At 32.4% G+C, this 27,884-nt stretch overlaps 1 protein-coding gene across 1 annotated transcript in view; it reads right to left on the reverse strand.

The window, feature by feature from the left end:
* LOC130890906 (zinc finger protein ZIC 4) overlaps positions 1-27,364 on the reverse strand; it is a 61,494-nt gene extending 34,130 nt beyond the window's left edge. Inside the window, exon 1 of the mRNA XM_057795313.1 lies at positions 26,411-27,364. Within this exon, the coding sequence (XP_057651296.1) occupies positions 26,411-27,218 (808 nt within the window). The 5' untranslated portion in view covers positions 27,219-27,364. The remainder of the gene's footprint in view (positions 1-26,410) is intronic.
* Positions 27,365-27,884: the final 520 nt, after the last annotated feature.

Raw genomic sequence — 27,884 nt, forward strand, 5'->3', positions numbered from 1 at the left:
TTTCGTACTCTATACCTCGGTTTAAGCTCAATATATATTTGGTTTTTTTAACTACTCAGACTTCTTTATATATTTTGATAAATAACGAAATAAGTTAAAACTTTTTTCTTAAACTGATTTTCCATTAAAATATTTATCAAGAATAAAATATATATTTTGTTTTATACTCTGCTTAGTTCTCTGGTTCCTGCTGCTTCTGTTTGATTCCATTCTTATCACTTGGTCGTTCGTATATTCTACTATGTTAGAAGTACCTAACCTTACCTAGAGATGGTGGTAGTTGCTTGAAAAATACCACTGAATTAGAAAGTACACAATCTATACAGCATATATTTCAAGTTTGAAGAAGCCACGTTGTTTAGTATTTGTTTGGCACCCAGCGAATGTGAACGTTTTCAGTGAATTTGTATGGCAAAAATTTGTAATCGTTATTTAATACAATACTTTTATTTGAAAGGTCTTAGCCCAACCAAAATAAAAGCTAAACTAGATTCTACTGATATGGGTGAGACTGTTCCTTCGTTAACAACAGTAAAATATTGGGTAAACCAACATCGTAGTGGTCAACCAGATGAAGTGACGACCCCAGAAATGTTAAAGAAAATCTTGATGATCGTCGACTGAAATTGTGTGATCTAGCATAGTAGGCATTCCAAAAAGTGCGGTACATCGGATATAAACTGAAAATTGGGACATAAGAAAGCTGTGCACGAGATGGGTGTCGCATTTGCTCACAATGGAAGATGTTTCTGTCGAGTCCATTGTTTTGATTGATCTTTTTTTGAATCTTTTCACCGTTTCATAACCATGGATTGAGAGTTGGTCCATCATTTTACACCCGAAACAAAAGAACAATCAAAACAATGGACTGAAAAAGGAGAACCGGCTCCAATGAAGTCAAAAATACGTAGGCAAGGTCATGGCGTCGGTTTTTTGGGATGCACGTGTCATAGTTTTTCATTGACCATCTTGAAAAAGAAAAAACTATCATCGGCGAGTATTATGCGAACTTATTGCAACGTTTGAGTGAATAAATCAAGCAAAAACGGCCGCATTTGGTTAGTAAGAAAGTGTTGTTTCATCAAGACAATATACCAGCTCACACATCCGTTATGGCAATGGCCAAAATTAATTAATTAAAGTTTGAATTGCTACCTGATACACCCAATTCGCCAGACTTGAAGAAATGGCAATGATGACTTTTTTGAGAAGCTTGACGATTCTTATTATAAAAAACGTATCGAACATAGCCGAGAAAAGTTTATGGAGTTAAAAGAAGATTACCATAAAAAATGGAACCATCCTCCTATATAGTTTTACTAACTCCTGTGCAATGTTAAATATATGTTTTTATTTGAATTATCTTCATATATTATTTATTTCCGCGTTCCTTCTGTTATAATTTTCGTTATTAAATTAGTAATATGTTAGTGTCATACGAGGATACGTTTTTTTGAAAAACAATATTTTTACAATATAACAAGTTCCAACTTTTTAGAAGTAACATACTATAACAATGTTTCAAAAAAACCTCTTTCACAATCATCTGACCTATTCCGTTTGGTTAAGGGTCGGAATGAATATAGTCCTATCGTAAAGGGGGATAAAGGATAGTAGGGTAGGGAGGTGTGTATCGGCCCATCTGCTAGTTGTCTTTACTTTCCATTGCTCCACTCCCTCTTATATAATAGCCCTATAAATGGCTCGCTCGGATTTGAATAATCTGCACGCACTGAATTATTTATAGTATATTATCAAAGTAGTCAAACAAACAGAGCAGGACTGGTTCGGACTAAAAGGGTAGTCACTATTTTAATTTCATTAATTTTTACCCCTAATGAAAACACAGAAAATACCCACATAGATATTGCAGTAATTATCACGTAGTAACACTGAATATTCTGAGCTAGGTTGCTTGAAATACTTAGAAATTTTCAGCTTTAATTGATATTTATTGAAGATCTCTTGAGGTCGAAATAATTCACTCTTCTCATCAATTTTCTTCTATTTCACGCTTCTATGGATCTTCTAAATCATACCTTCCAGAGATATCCTTCGAACTTAAATAACCATCGCAGCCTTCTTTTCTTTTCCCTCTTATTATTGTGGTGTCTGTGTTCCAGTAATGTCTTGTATGTATAAGAAGCAGTTGATTGTTGAGTTCTTCAACATTTACAGTTTTAATTCCACTTTATCCCGGTACCACAAAACATTACAAGTGAAATAATCGAATAAAGAAAAATTATAAATGATGATAACTGGAGAAGAATTGAAGACTGAACTGAAGACTGAAAGTTGGATGGCGGAAAGGCGTTTATAGATAATGAAAAAATATCGTATAGAAGCTTAAGAGAGAGAAGCTCGCAAAAAAACTTTCATGGGGAGAGATGGGGATACTTTTATATGCAGGTCTGGGATCGTGGTGATTTTTGGAATGGTATTTTTCGTGTGGTACGCGCTCACTTTGTGTCTGTCCGCCTGCTACGTCGCCGAATCTACGGAGGAGTACACACAGAATAGGACTGGAGGAGAAGAGCTAATAAGGAATTGGAGGAACTTTATTGAGAAATTACAATAAGCTCGTTTATTAAACGACAGAGAGTGAGATGGTTGGGACATGTCGAGAGACTACGTAGAGAACGGATGCCAAAATTAGTACTGCAAAGAAGATCAATAGGGAAAAAGAGAAAGGGACGACCAAGAAAGCGATGGTATGACAGTGTAATAGAAGACTTAAGAAATAATAATGTTCAGAATTGGAAAGAAAAAGCTGTGAACAGAAAGGAATGGAGAAAAATTGTGTGGAAAATGATTCTAATGTGTTAGAAATCATATATTGACTACTGTTTTTGTAAATTCTGTAAAATCTTATACATTCTGAAAATATCTTCTGTATGTTATCTTTCTTTGTTTTAGTGATTAATAGTTTATTGATGAAACCTAATACCTACTTCAGATATGTTGCTATAAGTAAATTACTTCTGAAAGATTGTATTGAACGGTCTTTCTAACATGTGAAATAAATTTCGAAAAATAGACATCGAAGAACTAAAACCTCTGTAATTAACCAATTGACTGGTTGTTTTGTTAGAATGTCAATTGGGAAAAGGAAACGCCGACAAGTTTACATAACCGTCAGTCCTGTCAATCTTTTGAATTCCAGTAATTTGATATTATGTATATTTGAAGGGTTGATGCATCCTTACAAGCTTTGTAAACATTATATATTGCATATGTAATAATTTTGTAAACGTTTGGGATCACTGAAAAAATAAAACATTTCCGCTATAATGGAATACCATACAAATTGTTGCAGAACAGAAAATATGGTTGGTATATTACTACAGGCGATTTATAGTTTATTAGTAACACTAGTAACGCCAATCAAAATTTCGTTTAAAGATCGTATTTTTGATATACATAAACTATTACATAATGATCTCATGAATTGACTTAGTTACTAGCAATTGCAGATTTTTACATTACAATTTATCAGACAATGATTATTTCGTTATAATTAGCAAATAAATTGGAGTTTAATTAATCCTAAATCAATTATTTAATATAATTCAGAAAATGAGCTGCTCTAATTAATTTAGAAACAATTATCGTATTTATGAGTTACAAGAATTCACAAAATATTAATATTATAGCATTTATTAATTATACAATCAACATTTTTCTACTTCTCATCATTAAGTTGGGTTAAATTGACCATGAGGGTTAAATTTGCAAGCTATAGTTCAATCTATGGAGGGTAGAAGTATCTCATATGAGATAAAAGTTTGTATATAACAGTTCAAAAACCTTCCAGACTGGCCCTGGTGTAAACTTAATTATACCTAAGTGAAAGTATTAAAATTAGGATTTTAATAACTTAATCATTCATCTCAATTTTTGGATAAATAGTTTATTTACAGTTTAGTGCCTTATTCTGTGAATTCCTAGCTTCAGGATAGCAAGAAACTGAAAGATTTTTTGGCATTCGCCACAAATTTAAAAGTGTAGCTCTTAACTATATAGTTTCAAAACTGAAGAAACTATAATCGATAAGCTTTTAAATTATAGAAAAAATTTTGACATGTGAAAAAGCCACTAATAGAGGTCAATCATTCGAATTCGTATCAAAGTTTTGAATAATCTATCAGTCAAAAAAAAAAACCAAAGCAAAGGCTTCTTCTTCTTCTTCTTGTATCTTTTCTGTAGGCAATTCTGCTTGTTTCTTTCTTTTGTAGTGATTTTAAGTTAAATTATCGCTCCATCTTTTCCCGGGTCGACCGACACTTCTTCTCCCAGCCGGCGATTTGTCTCTTGCGATCTTTACTACCCTGTCATCTGTCATTCTACTTATATAGTTGTTCCATTCTTTTTTTCTGTTCAATAACCACTGCAGGGTTGTTGGGTGGATTGAGTAGCTCAATGACTCTGTTGCCGGTCCCAAGCCCGGAAAAAGGAGGAGGGAGTCTTCAGACCAGGTTAGCACCCTATCTGAGGACTTAAATACATTACCGCTCATAGAACTAAGGTTGTGCCTCGAAACCAAAGGCTAAATGGAACAAATAAAAGTATGGATAATTGGAATGGAAACTACTACCACTGATATGTTGGGGAAGGAAGTGTTGGCTGAGTACGAGGGTGATTCAAATATAAACTGAACACGAAACATTTTAACTACACAAGTGTCCCGTTTCTTTATGCTAAGAGTGAGTGGAAAGGGACATAGCAAGGGCGGTATGGCGGACGCCAGTGTCTCGTCGTCTCTGTGTGCATTGGACTATTAAAGAACGTAGAACAGACGCAGGAACTGAACGCCTGATCAGTGTTCATTGTTTGTAGAATTCGAGGTTGTTTCGTTTCATACTTAACGGTTGCTTGGAGAAATATGGGCTTAGGTTCAATTAGCGTCACCTAGTTTAAATCGTATTTGACGATGAATAAACATAAAATATGGAGTAATTAACCATAGAATACTAAAAAGAAGTCTTCTGCTGATTTATATTCGATAGGTATAAATTAAAAGTAAATATTTGTATACAAATAATAAGAAAATTGTCACCTAATATATAAAAACACCTTGTTGACATTTATACGCTCTTATCCTAATCAAACAAACATTTCGAGTATTTCATTTTTATGAATGAAATGAATGTATAGTTGAAAGAGCGGTCGATGAAAGAAATTTGTTCGTATGAAAGTGCTTAAAATGGCCTCATCTGTAAAGGTAAATAAGTACAAGGTGTAAAGACCAACAAACGACTCTTAAAAAGTTCCCTCTTGAAGTTTTCTAAGTGCATTAAGCCGGGATAATCTAGCAAACGCTGCTTTTCGCTACCATTCACTACCAGGTAAATATTTTACGTGTATATAATAGATTGTACGACGAGCGGAACATTACAGAGATCATGAACGTATCTTAGGGATGGAAATAAAGGTTAATTATTTTTATTAAAATATTGTTTTTATTGAAATACAGTGTATTCCGGGACTTAATGCAAAAACTTCTGTAGTGAATTATACATTCGAACATTATGAATTTTCTCCGTAACCATTGACCACAGGGGCGGCAAAGGGGCAGCGTTGGCATCGTCATTTGTGCGGTGCAAAATTTTGTTCACGTTAGAATATATGACAATTACGTGACGTCCAATGTGATGATTTGATTCAATAATGAGTACGAAGGTTTCCTGCAGCAAGTTCAGCAGAAAATAACCCACGATCGGGGCCCAGCAGCACGTCCAGAACGAATGAAAACATTGAACTCATCGCGGCGATAATCCGCGTAAGTTCGTTTGCAAGAGAGCGGCTGCCTTATGGCTTCCAAAAACTATAGTGCACTAAATATTGAAGAAGTATCTTAAATTTCATATATTCACAATTCAAATTGTGCAAGCGCTTAAGCCTAATAATCACAATATGCGTAAAAATTTCTGGGAGACAATGTTGGAGCGATTTCGCACAGTGAACACTATCGTTTGGATTGATGAAGTCCCTTTTTCATTTGAATAAGTGTAAACAAGCAAAATTTTCGTTATTGGTTCCCTAAGTTTCATAGTCCCTTAATCACGGTGTGCTTTGTCAAGCGGGACAATAATTTTTTTAAATCATCAAGGGCAAGCAATTTCCGTAGACGGTGTTGCTTATAGACGAATGCCTAACGATTATTTATTTCCAACATTGCTTGCCCTTCAACTCACATACATGGTTTTAGCAAGATGGCGCCACGCCACACACTGCTAAGGAGACCATGGCGCTGCTTTGTGATTTCTTCCCACGCAAAGTGATAAGTCTTTTGGACTATTTTCTTTTGGAGTATCTCAGAAGTAAAGGGTACGGCGATAATATCTGAACTAAAAAAAATATCATTCGCGAAGTCAATGGCATTTCTGGGGCACTTCTCCAGCGAGTAGCAAGAAATACCGAATCCAGGTTCCAAGAATGTGTCCGACGTACCGGCCAACATTTGGACGATGTAAAAAATAAAACCCGCAGTTACCTACTGTATATTGATTAAAACTGGCAGTGCATATGTTTGGTAGTTTTTTTTGTTATATAGTTTTTAAATCCTGATTTTGCCACTGGACACCCTGTATGTCCATATGATTGAGGGAAAACATAATTTTACACTACTATCTGAGGGCTAGAGGCGGCTAATGTCCAATAGTTAACAATCCGTAACTAAAGATAGCAAAAATGATTTTGGAATCGATAAAATTTATGGTTTAGGGGATATGTAGATTTTTAGATCGTTGTACATTACAAGGAAATCGTTCGAAATAAAAAGACATTCTGAAAAAAATTATCATAAATTGTAATTATTCATTGAAAATAGTTATAGGAGGTATTGAAAGATAATCAAACATATCTTGAAGAACTAATGAATAAATAAATATTTGTACTATATACAATCGAAGATTATACTACTAATGATCGATGGAATAAATTTCCATTGAGACGCTTCAAGGAAGAATCTTGGAAAGCTCTTGCAAGTTCAAAGAAATATAGAAGGCGCTCACTTTGAACATTATAGTTTTTAGGTTTTTATTTTATAAGTTGTAGGCTTAAATTTTTTTTACATTTCCTTTTTTTCCCTTAGTAAGTAACAGTTCATTTGGAAATGTTTGTCTTATTACCTCCTGTAATTTTATATTTATATTTATTTATAAGGATTTTTAACACATAGTATATACATTTGAATATCCTTATCAAGGACAGTTTGACGTTGTTGTATATGTTTTTAAATTGTGTTCATATTATATTTACAATTAGATATAAACATATTTTCTGAATATATGTATAATTTACAATCAAATGAACCATATTCAACGATTACTGCAAAATAACTAACTTTTCTTGAGTGATAGATTTAAGTACTGTACCCTATACGTATGAAGTCATGACATATTGAAAATCGATTTTTCTTTTATTGTGTAATGAATAAAAAATCATACAGTCATGTACAACTTTAAACACCCTATAAAACTAGCTATCAAAATAAGTATAAGAACTATTCATATTATTAGAAATTGTATTGAAATATTGTATTATGGAGGGTAGAGGTAAGGAGAACCATCTCTGAGCTACAGAAAGTGTCCATCAAATCCTTTACTTCATAATTACTTGCAAAAATTCTTACAAATTCACAATAATTAATTAACCTTCAGCGTTATCTCACAGTAACTTTTCTAGGTTAAGTTTAAACAATTATTTTGGACTACTACTACTTTGAAATACTAAATTTTTTAGCATTGCATACTTCAATCTACATAAAATAACTAAGTTCATATGATATCTCGTCCGACAGGAGCGCCAATCTGGTCAAATTTTGAATTATAGTTTACCGTCTACAAGCGGGCAGTTTTTAAGTTAAGCCCCCATATGAGATGGTCCTCCTTCGACCTCTACCCTCCATATATTGTATTAAGGTACGCTAATGGAAGTATGTAAGCAGCATTTCGAATATATATATTTTAAGGACAGCCGAACGTCGTAGTCGTTGAATATTACAGCTCTCAGCCAACTCCAACTCCGTAATGTGAATAATAGGATCATTATGTGAGCGTTTCGTTGCGGAAGCAGAATTCTATTCAAATGTGGCATTTTTGGAGGGGTTGAGACGCGAAGGGATGGTACGTGTTTGTGGTTATGGGTGTTTTCGAGAGGTTTTCGAATAATATGTTTGCTCGTCTGGAAAAAGATTATTTAGTCTTCAAGAACTTACAACTACCTTATTATTTGAAATAGATAACATTCTTCTTTTCACGAATGCTTAGAATATATAAAATGAGATAGGCACTGTAACAGAAACTGATTTTGGTTGAAAGTAATTGTTCCTACAAGCCACAATTCGTCTTACTTCAAAGGAAGTTATTATATACACGAGTAATTTTTCGTAATACTGATATTGTATTTACTACAGCAACACTCATGAGTACACTCTCTGACCTTCAGGATTTCAAGACGATAACAGTGAATATCAGGTAGTTAGTATATAACCAATGATTCTACAACTTCCACTGTATTAAAATTCTCATTTTCTCCTGATCTATTCGGAGCGGTAAAAGGTCGGGAATAAATAACTAACTGCTTCAATAATCTAAATTGTGTTTCCAGTCTCCTTAAAATTGATCAAAAAGATCATAATCTCCATTGAAAACGTTGATATTTTGAAGAAATAACCACGCAGGGTTATCAGTGAGTAGTTAAGGTTTAATACATTCTATAGTTGATTTTAGATTTTACTATTTAGTTTGCAGTCTTTCAGTTAGTTCATAACTTTCTTTGTATCTTATTGAAGTAGCTTTTCCAGTGAATATGTTAATTCATTCATTTTTCGTTCATTGTCATAGTTTTAACAGTCAATTAAGAGGTGTTTCACTGTAAAATACTATTGCACATCCCACGTCCCGTCGTGATCATTTTTAGCGGTTCGTGTTGGTTCTGATTTGCTTTTCCTTGCCATTTTTCTAAGATTTTCTTCTTAAAAAATGCTTAAAAACCGATATGTACTATATTGTTACTCTTTACTGATTGCTCGTTGCTAATCCATCTACTCTTTCTTCCTCTATTCCGGTGTGAGATGGAACCCACATGATTTAAACATTTATCTTGTTGCTTCTGAAAGTGCGTAGCTCCTAAATGAAGGAAATACTAATAGATAAATGCTGATTCATTCCTTTTCAAACTGTCAAATACATATTCGTAACGAACTGCTAATTGACACCATCGATTTGATTAGTTCAAATTGGGATCACGCCACCTTATCCTTAGGATTTGCCTCTTTGTAACTTGCTGATTCGAAAAATAGGAAAGACTATGAATTTTGTTATAATGTATACTGTATATTTGGAGACCTGGGAAAGGAATTCAACTGCTATATTGAACAATGAAATTGAAAACGTCTAATTAAATCATAGAAGACAGTTCACTAAAAACAAAATTCATATACTATATAAAGAAAAATTTTCCAAAAAGGATCAGTCTTACCTGCAAAAACTACGTTAAGAGTAATTGATTATCTTGAATAAATGAAAAACAACATATTCAAGAGAAGATAAACAAATACTATAATCAATTACGAAACAAAATAGAACATCAAAAAGTATAAATCACTTTTTCTTACTAGGGACAAAGTATTTTAATAAATATTATATATTAATCATAAAGAACATAATAAATTATCAAAATGTTTAAGGAATAACGACAGAAAACACCAAAAAATGAAGGAAATAATTATAATAAGTGTGATACTCTTTATATAGGTCAAACATCTCAGTATTTAGAAAATAGATTGAGAAGTCATTGTATTAAGTCACAACGAAATAGTATCAAACAATATCCATTTTATTTACAAAATTTTCCGGTATACAAAAGAAAGGAGGCATTTTTGGTATGGTTCTTATACATTAAAATGAAACGTTGAGTGAGATTTCGATTTGTTTTGTAAAAATTTCAATTTAACTGTAAGTAATATAAAATTATTGCTTCTTATTCGTATGTCAAAAGTTGAAATTTGACCATGGAAGATAGAAAAGTATTTGTATGATTAAAACAGATCTTATTTCTATTTTCAAGAAGTAGATGATCTATTTATTCATATATCAGAGTTAGGTAATATTTTGATAGAGACGGAAACATTAAAAAAATCTCATTCAAATAAATAATAATAATAATAAATATGAAAAGTCTAAGTGGTGGTATCTAAGAAAATAAAGATGAATATTTTTTTCAAAGTTATCATTCTTCATTTATCTTTAAATAATTATATTTCTCTGGATGAATTACATGGCTTTAAAAAGAAGGTTTCAATAATGTTTCGAACTTCAAGGAATGAAAAATAGTGCATAGTAATTTAACCCTTTGCCCATCGTTGTCGCCGTATTTGTGAAATTAGACATTGAATCCACTGTCACGGCTACAGCGACACGGTTGTTTTACCGACTTGTGTTTATCTTAGAGTATTCATAAGTTTATCATGTTAACATTATAATGATTGCTTTATTCAGTTTCTTTCCTTTACAATTATAACGTTTTAACCCTTCGTGTGGTGAAGACGGAAGACGAAAACTGTTAGTTGTGAAATAAGTGATGTAGAAGAAGAAGAGCTTGATTTTGTGTTAATTGGCGATCATTTATGGGCAGATAGTGATGATAATGACGTAATAATAGTTGAAAAAGAAGAAGAAGAAGAAGAATTGAAATTATTGAGTCTGATTCAGAGAACGAAGATACCCCACCTGCAGACAACAATGCCTAGAGGGACAATGATTAAGGTAAACGACATTCCTCAACCAAAAATCGATTTTTCAACAGGAAATAATGTACCAGTTTCCAACATCGAAGAACCACCACAATTTGTTATTTCACGGAAAAGTTGGTGGACGAAATTGTTTTGGAAACAAATAGTTACGCCAAGAACTAAGAAATAAAACTCTTTCCAAAGATTCATGGCTTACATAGCGCGACACAAATAAGGAGGATTTTGGGACTTTATCGGTGTTTTGAATATGGGAACTACGCTTTTTCCAAATGTGCAGGATTATTGGTCTACTAGCGCAATTACCAAGATACCATTCATTCTAACGTGTTCACTAGAACAAGATTTAACCTATTATTATGGATGTAAAATTTGAAAAAAGTAATTCAGCATCAAACAGACATTAAAACACGGTCAGTAATTTTATGGAATATATCAATTCAAAATTTGCGGAACATTTGATACCAGAACAAGATAAATGTGTCAACGAATCGGTAGTAGAATTCAAATTAAAATTAGTTTTATGGTCTACAACCCGAATAAACCTACAAAAAGGGGCATACGCATATACGTTTTGGCGTAATTTCTAGTTTTAGATTATAAGATTCAGAGTTGTAGCCACGACGTTTTGTCAACTATATAAAACATCTTCTACTGGAGCATGGAGCTACGTACAAATCGTGATAACGAAAAAATGTGCATCAATTTCAAAATAATTATATAACAATAAAACTTGATTAGATCTGTTAAGATATGAATCGTACAAAATTGGCAATAGAACTCATTAAGCAACTCAATTTCTTCCCACGTTACTGTTTTCTAACCATAGATTAATTTAATTTTTTTAAATTTAAGAGTCTCTTGTAATAGCAATTTCAGTAATCAAAATAGTAAATCTCGTTGATAAATATCAACTGAATATTTTAAATGTTATAGTTATTTCTCATGAACATCTATTTAATATCGTTAAGATTAAACTATTATTATAAAACCTATTTCACGTTGTAATAGCATTGATATAATGAGGTCGTAGATGTAATAAAATTAACGCTGCGACTAACAACCCCAGTAACCCGTCTAACCCCTTCCCATCCTTTTCAGACGAGCACAGAAGCCTAACAAAATGTAATTACGACCCCTTCTCCAGCAAATCAGTTTTGCCAACAAAGTCCTTTATATTTATATACAACGAAAATGCACCCCATTTCTCTCGTTTATACTGATGTACTGGTTACACAAACACATTTAAATAAATTATGTTTAAAATGAAAATGTTTATTACAGATACAACTATGGAAAAAATATTTATTCTACAAACAGTAATAGTGAAATACATTTTATAAAAATCAGTGATTTGACACTCGGACTTCGTTAATTATCAAAATTCTGCGAACATGGGTCAGACAATCAACTTCATCAATTAATACGAAATAGTGAGAAAGTTTCACCAAAAAAGGTCTGTAGCCCAAAGCAGAATACTCTGCAACACATATTGGAATACAAAAAAATATTCTGCAGGGTTAACTGACACAAAATAACAAATTAGGATGAAAAATATAATTCTAATCTAAACAAAGAAACAAATTTTGCACATAAGAAACGAAAAAACTTCAAAGACTTATTTTTGATAACATACAAATAATCATATTGTGATACAGAAACTGACTATGAAGAAGCCGATCCATTTTCAAATGTTTCAGAAAATATACAACATGAATAAATAATATTGAGAAAAGATATTTTCGGAAACGATCAGAAAATATGGTAAAATGTCAGATAAGTCATTTGATATTCTGGCTACAACTTCATATGTTATATATCTCTAGATCACTGACGATGCTGAAGGTTGTGGTAAGAAATATCATTCTTTTCAATCAATGCAGCTTCCAAATCTTTTCTGATATTTTTATAATTTGGTTATTGACCTTAAAGCATTATTTCAGAAATTCCTACATTTGCTGTATGTTCTCTTTGTTAAAAAAAGCACTTATGACAGAGTCCCAACCTTTACAAATAACTTCTGATAATGGAATTGATAATACATAAATCATGATTACACATACATCACTTTGTTACCTAAATTCGAAGCAAAGAATTTGTTAACCACACTTACTTTTAGAAAAAGGAAAAGCATCCACATAATCATGAAATATTATGAAATAAAATCCCTTATCCTATGCTGCTTCAAAGGCAACATCGGAGAAAATATTCTGCAAGCTACCTCGAGCATTCTGCTCCAGGGGTCGGTAGCTGATGAAGAATGTGGAAGCCTCTACTTGCTCTAAGCTTTACAATATATTTTTCTCTATACAAAGAAGAATATGTTTGTTATAATTGGGTACTGGTTTTATGTCATTTCTCATCTCAGATGATTCTATTTTTGCTTGTACCGTGATGATAGCTTCAGTTTTTGCCATCGCTTCCTCTACTAGTAGTGTTTGCCATTTTTTTTAACAAAATTGATAACAAGAATGATTAAAATTTGTTCATATGGCTTAAATGATAATTAACAAAAAATGCTATTTTGAACCCATCAACCCTTAATCATTTTATTACATTTTCCTCTAAATTTATCTCACAGATATAATCTAAAACGGTTATAGGTACTCATAATCTCTTTTTCTACCTCTCTTCCATATCACAATAGAGCTTGTACGCTTTCCTAGGCAATGGATTGGAAAGAGAGGCTTCAGTGAAAGGCCTCAAGCATTCTTCGATTTAACGTCCCTGCTTCTTTTGTGTGGATATTTGAACTAAGTCGATGAACAGTAAATGAAGAATACCATTAACGTATACGTTCAATGTAATTCCGAACAGTAAATCTACAATTTTTTGGGTATCATCTCAATCAATAATATTGGAAATTGATTCATCATAACTTCTAATTTCCTTATTATAGTTATGTTGTTTTAATTTTTGTGAATACCCTGTATATCATTGATTAGGGAATTAACGAGCCTAAATTTGAAATAACCACGAGCAGATGGGCGTAGTTGAACTAACAGCTAGTAATTTTAATTTTAGTCTCTGGTGCAATAAGGCGTGCACCCATCTCACCGTTTTTAAAACCCCTTGGGGGGCTTTACGTTCCAGCCTCTTCGGTAGCCACACCATTAGACTCTTATAAATATCGATCATGTTGGCTTAACCTCACATCTTCCGTGGCTAATTAGCTATTTATCAGACCTCTACTAATTGTGGGATTTGAAAATTCAAATTCCCTTTTGAAAAATATCTTATGAAAGATTTATTGGATGTGTGTTGTGTATGTATATATTAAATATTAATAAATAGCTGATAATTAATTCATTTCACGCTGCAACTATAGTTTATTATATTTTATTCGATAAAATTAATTTAGGTTTAGATCTACGAAATCAATTTATGTCTAAAACTATTTAATAAAAAAGAAATTTACGGAAAAAGTATAGCCGGAAACTATGAAGCACTTCAAAACAAATTTTTCCCGCACTCATATAGAAAATCAAATTTTTGAAATGATCTACTGAGTTGAACTGAATCTACTGAAAGTATATACGAGGATATATTGAAAAATTCTTAGCCTACTATAGAACCAAACAAAATTTCAATGTCAAAATATTTTATTACTCAACATATTCTCCTCTTAATTGGATACATTTATCACAGTGAACCTGCAACGTCTCTAGAAATGTTCCTTTTTGCTTTGTAAACCAGACTTCTACAGTTTTTATTACCTCCTCACTGTAAGAAAATTTACGACCTTTCAAACTTTTTTCAGTTGAAGAGATGATAGTCGGACGGAACCAAATCTAGTAAATAAGGGGGGTGTTCTAGTAATTCAAACCCTAAATCACGAATAGTAACATGAGATTTGTGTGCAGAGGCGTTGTCCTGCAAAATCAAAACACCTTTGGATAGCTTTCTGCGTCTTTTCTCTTTAATTTTTTCCCGTAGAGTGGTCAGTCATGTCGAATAGTAGTCTCCAGTTATTGCTCTACCGTTAACCAAAAAGTCAATTATGATTAGTCCATGACAATTCCAAAAAACTGAGGAAAGAACTTTTCCAGCAAATTTTTGGACACAAAACTTCTTAGGTCTTGCTTGGAGAACCAGAGTGTCGCCATTCCATCGATTGTTGCACTCTTGCACGCTTTTGGTCAACATTTAAACATTTGGGGATCCATTTTACAAATTGACGTGAACTATATGATGAACGCGTTCATATGAAATATTCAGTGCTTCAGATATCCGTTTTAGCCCAATTCGACGGTCTGATAAAATCATGTCATGAACTGCATCGATATTTTCGGGGACTGACTCAGAAACTGGCCTTCCCGATCGGTCATCATCTTCAATGAAAAATTTACCACTTTTGAAGCTTGCAGTCCAATTTTTCACGGTCGCATACGAAGGACATTAATCATCAAGAGTATTAAGCATATCTTCGTAAATCTGCTTACCTCTTAACCCTTTTAAATATAGGTATTTGATGACGGCTCGATAGTGGAATTTTTCGATTTTCACAATTTCAGTGGACATCTTTTTTCTTTTAATTTATTGCGTTACTCTGGTTTACTTTTTTGACGTCTCACTTTACACTTACACTTCTAATAAGTTATTGTTCGTTGCTATGGTATCACAATATTTTGTTTATGCATAGATGCGCGTTTGCTTAGCTCTATTCCTAAATACTGCCCAAGCATTCAAATTTTACTACAAAAGAAATTCTTTTCTGTTGTGTTTATCTCTAAATCAGTTTTCGAGAATCACATTCTATTGATATTGATTTGAATCCGATACTACCAATTTCTGTTTCAGATTTAATAAAACTAATTAATTATCTTTGTTGTCATAAAATGTACAATAATAATCCTGGAATGTCCGAGAATTATGATCAATTTATCTTTTTTGTATTTAGTTTATTTCTATTTTGAATACTTAATACATTTTTTTGCATTGGAGTGAATTCGCAATATCAAGACACAATTTTGATTTGAATTTAGAGGTACTTAGATAGCTTTTCACGTTTGATACACGTAACAAAAGTAAACAATTTCTTTTGGTCACATTGACATACAATCTGTAATAGTTTTACTTCAATATAAAAGAGAGCTTTACTTTAATAATCAGATTGTCATAGATATGAATCTACGGCTCAAAATGCGATATAGACGAATATCAGTTTAGGCAGAAGCTTGGGCCATTTTGATGGTTATCTTGTCATTATTTAGGTTTTGTATGTGTTACTATCAATAGAGGCTTTATATTATAATCTCTTTGTAAGGTTGATTGAATTTCATAAAGTAAATGTTACATAATCCTATTATAATGAAGAAGAGAAAATATTTTGTACGATTTGTTTTCGAAAAGTCTCAAATGATTAATTGGTGTGTTAGATATGTCTAAAAGTCAAATATCAATCAAAATCAATCAAAAATGATATTAAAATAATTTATCAGTATTGGTCATAAATAAAATGTTGTAAATTAAATTAAAATAATAAATATCACTAAATTATGATGAATTGAAACTTATTTCAATTAGAAAAAACTCATTATTGTTGTTTCAAACATATGAAGTCATACAGTTCTGATAATAAAAAATGAAATTAATATGATAATCACTTTGTACTTTCAATTAAAGTTTGGAAAATATTTTAACGAATTTTTTTCAGCAAAGAAATAACTTCATTCATTTTTAACTATTCCAGTTTGTTAAACGCTATAAATTTTTTACGGTTTTTCCATAATTTATTATTACTAACTATAAAATATATCAATATACTACGGTACGCAAAAGTTCTGTCAAAATTTCAACAAACCGCATTATTTTGTTTATGTTTGACGCGTTTGTGAGATAATTTAAAACAAAAAGTATTTTCTGTGCTCATTAACCATACTTTTTGCGAAGGAAGCGAGCTTAATAAATATTATGTAACTCTTTACCATAAATTAAGAAAACTGTAGTATATCAAAATAGTGATAGCAAAGAATATCCCGACGTTTAATTGAGGTTTTGAAAAATCGAGACAAAAAACATGATATGGTGTTGATTATCGGCACTAGAGGAACACTTTTCCGCTTTGTTCTCTCACAATCGAAAAGGAACAGAATCGTGTGACAACTTCGTGTTTGACGGTATCAAACTTCAATATGGACGAGTTTCAGCTCCAGTTTTATCATCCTATACAGGAAACCCCAGAGTTGACAAAGGGGCCAAGCCTGGGCCAGTCCTGAGAAGCCTAGCTTCGGCGTACCTTTATTGGCCAAAGCGTGGGCCAGGCTACTTAACTCAGCTTCCGCCATACCAATGTTTATCCAAGCCCGGGATACCCAGCCTTGGCCATTCATTGGCCACCCAGGCTGGGCCTAGGTTTGGTTGACTCAGCCTTGGCTATACCAATGATTACACAAGCTTGTGCCAAGCATGGGTATCCCAACCTCGGCCATTTATTGTCAACCCATGCTCGGGCCATGGTTGGTTGACCCAGCCTTTGCCATACCAATGATTACCCAAGCTTGAAAACCCAGGCTTAGACCAAGGTTGGGCCTTGGCTATTCATTGGGGACTCAACCTTCGGCTGTTCGGTCACATACGGCGTGATTAGAGTATTTTCGCTCAATACCCCGTCGGCAGCCATACTTTATTTTTATTTATTATGGGTCTGATCAATCCGATTTCTAGTTTATTCAGTGTGTGTGTTTCTTATCACATTTTTTATTATTTATTACTACTAAAAGTAAACATGGCTCATGCGTATGTTCGAGTTCAAAGATGGCGTACATTGAATAGAGAAAATAAACTCAATTGTGAACGGGCGAAGCTTAAATAATTTTAGTGTGAAAATCAGCTCTGTGAGTGAGGTTAACGATAATTCTACAGACTTGCGCAATCTAAAAGCGTTTAATAACCATAATTTTTAGAATGATCATAATATTATTCTGTTGTTCATTATAGTAAGAGTAAGATTAAATATAAAAATTTATGTTTGTTTATTTTTCAAATCAAAAAAATCATATTGAATGAAAAATAAATAAATAAATGAAATAAAGATAAAGAAGAAAAAGTTATGTAATGAATAAGTCCTTGGCCCGGTCCTGGTAGTTAAGCCCGGCACAGCCCTGGCATTTAAGCATGGGCTGGGCCAAGCGACCAAGCTTGTCCCAGTCTTGGCGACCAAGCTTGACCCATCGTTATCACTCCAGAGTTTTACCAAGACTGAGCCAAGCCTGGCTTATAAACTTGGTCCAGAGTTCTAAATAGTTGGGCCAAGCTTGGGCCCTTGGAACTTTCCTCTATGGGATATCCAACTTCGATGAAAAACAATCCAATAAATAAGTTATTTTAACTTCCTATTCTCCGGATTCAGTCACGATTGAATATTTCGGTTTCCAAAGCTAAAGAAAAGGAACGACGGAAAGAGATTTGCTTCAATTGATAAAATTATTTTAGCTTTGATTATAACAGTTCTTAATCAAATAAAAAACAATCAAAAAGTGGGATTTCTTCTTTTCTTCGGGAGTAATTCAATCAGTATCACGCTTTCCTTTCCACACGATTTTGATGTTCATTGAAAATGATGTAAATTATTATATTTGCGTCACGTCAACTCTTTCCCTTCATGGTTTCCCATAACACACACGGGGACTTTATAGATCTAAACATCGATTATTCTATTCATTGTTGTATTAAAAAGTCAAGGGAAAAGACTGAGCAATTTGTTCAAGTGGACAAAAATTAAAGATGTCGAAAGCCAGCCTTATCATTCAGACGTATATTGTAATTATTTTAGTTTTTTCACTTGAAATGCTAAGTTGAGTTTTATGCTCCATGTGTTTACTTATTGTGAAAACTCGAAATATCTAGGTATAATAAGAACTAAAAATAATGCATTGAAGACAAAATAAAATGGCAAACATTTATTGATTAATTCTTTCGATCGTATAGAAAAGTTCAAAATCAATTATAATAAAAATAAAAATAAACTTTTACTTGTAGATTTTATGATAACAACTTCTCCACTTCCCTTTTGCGATTTTATAATATTCTCTTACTTTTTTCCCTAGATTTTTTATCTATAATTTCTATCTAACATTCATCATCATATTCTTTGTTTTAAACTTTTCATTTTTACTTTTTTTCCGTCTCGATGATCTTGACCTTTCTTTATATATATATTCATATATCACATATTAACGTTATGGAATTACAATGTTTATGGTTACGCACATTTCCCGTGAATAAAAGTCCCTCGCGTTCCATTCTCTAGTGTCATAAATATTAAATACTTTCGATTGAAAACGACCACTTCAACTACACTCGCACTCTGCATCTTCAACTAGCGACAATAGACTAACGACTATTTTGACAAGAGCACCATGAAAATGTGTGACAAAGGCGAAACGCACACATGTGGACACCCTCGAAATTATTCGAACAAATGAACAATGTGTGAAACGAGTAGCAGAGTAGCTCAGTCAAGTGGGCCATATGATTTCGACCCTTGGTGCTTGATAATGTTGTTCGAGAAATTTGGAAAAATGTCAATCGGTTGGTATAATTAGCTTCAGTTATCTGCTTACATTGATAAGATTATTGGGTAAAATGTTGGTGCTCACAAAAAAATCTTTGTTGATAACTTTCCTACGTGTGTGCTACACAAGGTTTCAAGATACAAATGGATATTTAACGTGGAATTTAACTTTGTGGAAGAGAGAGTAGCAAATCGCTGCGAATACGGTTTTAACAAAAATAGAATAAAATATTTCAGAAAATCAATATATTGGAATGACAGATCCGTAGCTGATCAATTGCTACACGTCTTTTTGAATCTCCTAAAAATCTATTATGGTCATGATCTCTGGATCAAAACACGAAAGGCAGTTCTAATCCATCATCTAAAGTAATCGGTAGATTAGTAAATCTTTTAATAACCATCACATATTTTGATTCATATTTCAAGGTAGTTCTTAAGATATATATTTTATATAATTAGTTTTAAGAAAAGTCTTTTTCCTCTTTCTTGTCCTGAAGTAACTAATGTAAAATATCTTCATCGAGATGGATTTAGTATATGACCACTTTAATCAAAAAATTTCTTATTATTAAGGGAAGTTTCACGGAAATATGTGATAAAATAAGTATAAATGTTCAATTCGAAAAGAATAGGCAACTTTTGATACACTATATACGAGGTGTAATAAAATATATGGCTTCTATTACCTAGTTATGTGTAAACAAGTGTGATCCTTGTTATTTCCTAGTTGAAAAAAAGTTCTAAAGAATACCACGATATGTTAAAATCTGTCATATGGTCGTGATGTAGTTTGAAGATTTGCCAGTATGACAGGACATTTGGGTAGAAAGACCGGAACCTCCGGGACTTTTGAACCCTCTTATTTTGTTACAAGTTTGAAAAAATGTACACAAAAAGTGGGAAAACTTGTTTGTCGATTTGTCGATTGACTATCCAGGACTTAGTAGAGAAGCAAAAATCCTTTATGGGTTTATTCCGGGTAGGGTTGCCAATCCACCGAACCTAATAGCCGAACAAACCCTCCAGGACTTTGGGTAGAAAGGCCAGAACCTCCGGGAATTTTACTGATAAAAATAGAATCATGTTTACTTTTATATTGATAAAAATTCAGAGTTATCAGTACAAAACCTTGCCGTAAAAATAGCCTTCAATAAAAGTCAAAAATAATTTCTATCGATTTTAAGTGCCTAATACCATCGAGGTTCTTTCCAAAAGGAATAATTGTGAACTTCGAATGCTATTGTGAAGTTCACGAAATGATGCACGCAGAAAGAGACTTGCAAACATTCTTCTTCATCATGATACTTAATTAACGAGACTTTGGCCTCCAAAATTATTTAAATCCACATCACTTACTAGACTTAGCAGCATACGACTTTTAGCTCTTACCTAAACTTAAAAATATGCCGTTTCTGATATTGAGAAAACTACAACTGAGAAGATAAAAGCTATATGGATTCAACGTTGATATTATTGCCCTACTAACCAAAACCAGTACTTTAATTTAGATTATATGTTACCTTTGTCGTTGGTTTTCAATAGATTATTATTATTTTTTGATCAGACCTCGTATAATGACAAAGGAATATCGATTGCGTACTACACAAGTTAACTTAAGATTGACAATCTTATTGAATTATTCTTTTATTGAAGAATAGTCTGATGAAATGTTTCTTCATTTTTTGATAATATAATGAAGTGATTTTCTGATTGTTTAGTTTTGATTTGTGATCTTGGTACATTTATTTTCATCAAATTCATCACAAAACTTTATGTCAAGAACATTAACCTAGTTCAAAAGTCATTTATTAACTATTAGCATTATTTTTGACGATCCTTTATCCAAGAATAATAGACCCAAATTTAGAAAAAAATTCTCAGAAGTCAACTACAATAGCAACCGTTCTAGGAACGAAAAGATTATTGTCAAGTACAAAACTTATGACTATTGTGGAATTTGTTTGCCTGCGGATTAAAGGAACGCCCTCAAACTTTAGGTCAAATGTTTAAAAATCAATTTGAGAAAGATTTCTCTTTTTCACAGATAGGTAGGTATTATTAGGTATCAGGGAATTTCTGAGAAGAAAAAAAATGATTGCTGTTGACAAACGTTTGGTAATTTATTGAAGTTTATGGGTAAATATTGGGTAATCATTAAAACTGTAACTGTTTCTAGAGAATACTTTCTATTAAAATAACTTTTTTATAACAGGGTAGAAGCATTTGTATATAGAGTGTTTCATAAATAACTATTTTAACTATCTTGCGCGTCAAATATCAAAATATATAACTGAGAACATTCTAAGAAAAAGATATAAATCAATAAATAAAGAGAATATTTAGAGAACGAGAAATAATTTAGAGTAAACTTTATAGAGAAAAAGATATATTAAACGTAATAAAAATTTATACTGTAGCTCGGACGTATAGAGCAAATGAATGAGGAAAGAGCAACAAAGAATATCTATAAAGATAGAGTTGAAGGAAACAAAGGAATTGGACGTCCCTGAAACAAGTGATTAGATAAAGTAGAATAAGACTCAAGAGATGAGAGTTGAAAATTAGGGAAACAAGGCCATGAATCGGACGAGCCGAGAAGTGAATACTGAATTACAGAGTATTTTATTTGAAAATCAAGGATGTTGTATTGTTCAACATAAATTATGCTAAAAAACGTTTCCGACTCTAATTAGAAACCTACGAGAGTGGCAAGTCTTCGATTTGTATAAATAATTAACTTGTATTAACGCATTGATTAATAAATAGCTAGTTTAGTTTATAAGACAAATATATGCCAAATTACAGACACCACAACTGAGTCAAACAATTGTTACGTTTTTGCCCAATTCGGAAAGCTTTTTCAAAGCCCAATCCAGTAAGATAACTGCCGTTTCGATTTAGGTGTCAGATGACATCCATATCGATGAAAAAAATCCTTATAATGTTGCCCAAACAGCTAAAAATAGAACTTTGATAATTAATTCGTTGTTAGTTTTGTTCCACCAATTGCTAGAAAAAGCCGTACCCTGCTGAAATGCTCATGTAAACACATAGATTCAAAATGCGTGAATACAAACGGCTACCGGCATTGCCTTAAATTTTTCAGCAAACACTCTACCTCAAACGACCGCTACAACCTCAAATCTAGTACAGCAAGCAACAGTAAATGATTCTTTGGATAAGTTATCGTTCCATCTGGTTAGCCCTTATCCACGAATGGCCTGAAAAAGATGACAAGTTCGTAGATGATCAAAAGCAGTTATTATGACTGCTTCTCCATATAAAACAGAATTAGAAGAAAGACAAACAGGATACAAACAAAAAGGAAATAAAAATAACAAACAAGAGATCGAAAAAAAACCAAGAAAGCTGACGATGGAGCTCAGATATCAGATAAAGAAGATAAAGAATGTTTGTACTGCCACGGCTTGTATTCAGAGTCTAGTGAAGGATGGATCACTTCAATCCATGAGGATTTTGGTTTGTAAATAGACATCTGTTGCTCCATTTAATCAACCCATAATATTTTCGAACATCCCTTTGTTTTAACGACCATATTTAAACACCATATTCTAGTAAATGATGTTTGATTTTTCTTGTGAAGAGTCACCCCAACATTTTTCAAACTAAACTCTTTCAGCAACTGGTTAAAAGCAACAAATATAATAATTTGGTTTTCAATTAATAAAAGAAGCTCACAATTATATTACTTATTAAATTTGTAACAATTTCGAAAAAATAGGACATTCAAATACCTCAAAAGCTATTTAAATTATCCTAATTGTTGCTAAATATTGAAAACGAAATATTTTACCCATCCCAAAATTATAAATAGCAAAACGTCTGTTGATATCACGTCCATTGCTACAAAGCTACACTTTCTTTGGTATTTTATCTTCCAAACTCATCAATATACGAGATCTTTTGTTGTAAACATATATTTTTCTATGTACTAAATAATTTACAACAATATTTTTGTATTCACCAAAGGGTTCTTAAATATGAAGGTAGGTAAATATTTTTCAGTTGTATTAGAAACTCTCTGAGGCATTCGACATTCAAAAGAAAATAAAATAAAAAACATTCTTTACAATAATCAAAGTTAAAGTAAAGAATCTGACATGAACCAAAAATTAATTTAAGGATTCTGGAAACAACTGTACAGTCGTTATAAACAGAATCTCTTTATTCATGATGTTGTGAATTCATATTTGGTCTGCTATTAATTTATTTAATATTTAAATTATTACTTATGATTTTAACTTAGATAATGAAGAAGGAATTTCTATCTAAAAAGTTAATAAAAAGATAAGTGAAGATAAATTTTCAATGAATTAGTAACTGTCCGGGTACATTATTATGTAAATTTTATCTACTTATAACAAGATAGATTTTAAATTTACTTCCTTGCACATGACTGAGTGTATTTTTTGTTTCCAAAGACACTAAATAACTTGATGCACCTACATAGTTTTTATTAAAACAACCAGGATCGACTTGGATATTGAAGGAGCTGCTTATGACAAAAATCGTAAAATTTTATTGAATAACTTAAAAACGCAATGTGTCAATTTGTACCTTATTTTGTAGCCAAAGGAAAATTTAAAAAATATACGCTATACCTATTTTTCAAGGGGAGAAATTTTAGGCTAGTTTTAAAATAAATTATACCAACCCACTATTGGATTAGCACAAAACCTAAGATTTTAAATGGAGGAAAGTTAAAAATTGTTACCTACTACAAATTTTTTAATAGTTCGCTAGAAATCTCATGAAAACTGTAAACAAGTTTTAGTTATCGAAAGTATTTATTGATATTATTAGAATGGTTAATTTGTGTGTTTTTGTCTGTTTGGATAGAATTTTCTAATCGATTTTCCACTAATTTCAAATCAATATGTAAATTCACTTGTAATTTTACATATTTTCTTGCTTTTGATGACAAAACATGATTCAATCAAAAAATTGGTGAAATATTTAAAAATATCGTGTGAATTATTTAATTTTTATAGCGCTACATATTTGAAATTCTAACTTCAATTGAATTGACTTGATGATTTATAAGCCTTTTTGCCAAATGAGGTTTCAAATGTAAAATAGCGTCCATAACTCAATGGTTCAGAAACGATTATAATCTTGCTTATAGTTGGTAGAATATATCACATAAGGGACGTGAATAGAGCGAACAATTTGAAAAAAAAGCTTGTATCTTTTCACTCTAAAACTATTTTTATTCTTATATACAGGATGCTCTAGGACTTGTGCAAAAAAAATCGGGAGTTAGTAGATGACGTGAAAATAATACTGTGACATGAAGAAAAATTTTCTCATACGACCTCTCCAGTTTCTGAGTATATTTTCTAAATTATACATGGATCAAGTCCCGGAGCACCCAGTATGTGGTCTTTAAGAATGATTTGAATAATTGAAGCTGACAAAATTGAGAAAGTATATTGTGAACATATAGGTACAAAAATGTAATGGAAACTTGATTATAGAGGCTATTGAGTAAACTTGAAACTATTTGACAAGGATACCAAAACAATGAATGGTAACTTGTACAATTGTACGGTTTTTACTAGTTGTACTAAAAATCTTAATTTCTAGTTCATTTTTAAACTTAAAAAATTCTCTTTACCTAATTTTTTCAAAGTATATTTACTTCTTATATCCAACTAAATAATATAGAAGTACAATATTTTCTTAAAAATAGTTAAAGGGAAGAATATAATCTACCTACACTAGGTTTTTTCAAATTCGAAAGGTTATAAGGTAGAAAGCAAACCCAGGTATGGCATTCTTATGATATTTGGTTAAATATTCTTTTTTAATCATTCTCGACACCATTTCTTGACATCAAAATTACTTTAATTAGCTTTGCGAATAGAAGTTGTGAAAGCTACTAATTTTTAAAATTGAACATCAACAATATCTGATGAAAGATAGCCTAGTAATAATTTGAATCATAAATATGTTCCGGACGTTGTATTTTGGATGTAGTAGCACAAATAGAAGTTTTGAATACTTCATTTTAGAACGCTTCACATCATTTTACGCCAAGTAGAAATGTTTTTAAACAACAGCCTTAGAAAGTAAACAATTTAAAAAAAAAGAAAAACTACGCGTAGATAGTTTTTCATTGAGGAGAAATTTGACAACATTGCTTATAAAATAATGGGCAACTTATCGAAATTTTTGTAAAATAAACTTTTTTTTATTACTTTTTCATTGCAAAACAGTTAAAACATCTTCACTTTAGTGATTAAACATAAAAGGAAAAGAAAAGAATATAGACATGACAAAAAATATTTTGACAAAAGCATGGGGCGTTGTGTGCCATATTTTTCGTAGAATCTGAATATACAGCAGTTCTAAACCTAAATAATTCTGTACGTCCTTCTATTTTCCATTTTGTCTCTAGGTTTCCATACTTATTTTTTGTATAGAATCCTTTTTTTCTACAAAAGTTCCATATTTTTTGATAATCTAAATCTGGGAAAACATATTAAACCTCTGTTACCACCTAGAAAACTATTTTTCAGTTCTTTATCCGTTCTTCTTTATGCTTCTTTAGAATTGGTCAACGGTATATTATGCTTTTTCTTTATTTAGTTGTTTCGCAAGCAAAAATTACCAGAGATCTGGTTTATAGAGTATGTATTTCTCTTTTTGACTTACTCGATATATTTGCTTTTCGTAGCCTTTCTCGTTTAATTACAAAAAAAATCTTCTTACTACTTTTTACTACTACTTGAAGACAATAATTATTGATACAAACTTTCTTTAACTTTCTTGTTATTATCAGTAGTTTTTACTACTTTAGATAGAAGATGATCGCTTTTTCTGAGACCTAGTTGATTATCAAACACTAGATATTTGATTTTCAGAATAATTTTCCCAAATATCAAATAATTTTTTGATGTACCGGTTACACATACAAATATTAAAAATTTGATGATTATGGCCAAGGTTTCCGCCGTCTTCCGTCGCTTGACTTTTTAAAATAACTTAACCGCCGAAAATTGGAGTCTTGTTTGAATTCTGAATAGTAGTTTGAAAGTTTAAAACAATATTATCTTCAATTTACAGTATATTAACAGTTTAGTTAAAAATACATATTATTTCGCTAAACAACTTACCTGTGTGAGTTCTTTTATGGATTTTGAGATTTTCACTACGGGCGAATACTTTTCCACAACCTGGAAAAGGGCACGGAAAAGGTTTTTCCCCCGTATGGACCCTAATATGATTCACCAGTTTATATTTAGCCTTGAAAGGCCTTCCATTTCTAGCACAGTTTTGCCAAAAACAAGCGTGAGTCGTACACTCAGGTCCCCCGACATGTTCCACGGTTAAATGCGACACTATTTCATGCATACTAGTAAAATGTTTACCACACGTTTTTCTAGGTAGCGGTTGATCGGGATCTATCCACAAACATTGCATTTCTTGTTTTATAGGTTGTCTCATATACCTAAAGAAAGCCCCGTGTACATTTGTTGGATGATGCGGCATGCCCATATGGGGATTGAGGTATTGGTGATGATTCGGTTGGGGATGGTAGGCAGCGTGGTGATCTGTCCTTGAATATAACATTTGGTGATGAGGAGTTAAATGTGGATTGTGATGGGGAGGCATTTCGGGGTGATGGTGGAATAGAACGGGATCACTGGGAGCCGTTTGAGCTGTGGGAAAATCATGATGATCTCGTCGCAACAAAAAATCTCTAGCGGCGTAACCAGCATGGGGATTGAGGTGACCTACGTGCCCGTAGTTACTTTGGAAGTGATTCTGGTGACCTGGTCCAACTTCTGGCGCCGTCATAGCTGCAGCAGGATTCTGATGAGGCGACGGAAGACTTCCTGCACCACCATTATGTCCTGGTGACATTTTTAGGCCGTAAGAAGCCAAATGATGATGGCCAGTGTCCATAAACGCGTTAATCATTTCGAATTAGCACTGTAGATATTATCACTTGGGGAACATTGCTAAACACGCGAATCGCGGTTTTTGTTCAAGTTTTTGGTGAAAAAATGTAATAATGGCTCTCACTAGGGTGACTATTACACGCGGAGCTCACAGCTTGACTGAACACACATACCGGGCCATTCTTGAGTATCAGTACGAGGGTAGGGCGGATCGGCACTGGATTGGTAGCGGATGGAATGACTTTTATTGGTTGATTGGGTTGTTTAATGCGTAGTTGGTCGACGATAGGCCAATGAATGTGAGAGGTGTGACGTGGAAACACATTGTACTTGTTGATTTTTAAACGTGTTTTGTATTGTTGATGTTTTTTTTTTGATTGGAATTGTTGCTGTTATTTGCAAAAACAGAGTTTTCAAAGTTTTGTTGCATTATATTATACAGTTTTTGGAAAGTAATTTTCTCAAAATAACAGTAACTGTTAATGTAATTCAATTTAAATATCTACTAGTTTTTTGAAATGATCATGTAAGCCTCGAGAAGAACCATTTTGTTATTCTTTGGGTTTATTACACGAAACTTTTTTGCCCAACATTTAACCACTCTAAATAAGTTTAATTTCTAAATTATACATTCTAACATTATGAATTTTTAATGGATGATTACGTATGTCGATGTAATGTGTTT

This window comes from Diorhabda carinulata, chromosome 2, assembly GCF_026250575.1.
Source record: "Diorhabda carinulata isolate Delta chromosome 2, icDioCari1.1, whole genome shotgun sequence".
Taxonomy (NCBI): Eukaryota; Metazoa; Arthropoda; class Insecta; order Coleoptera; family Chrysomelidae; genus Diorhabda; species Diorhabda carinulata.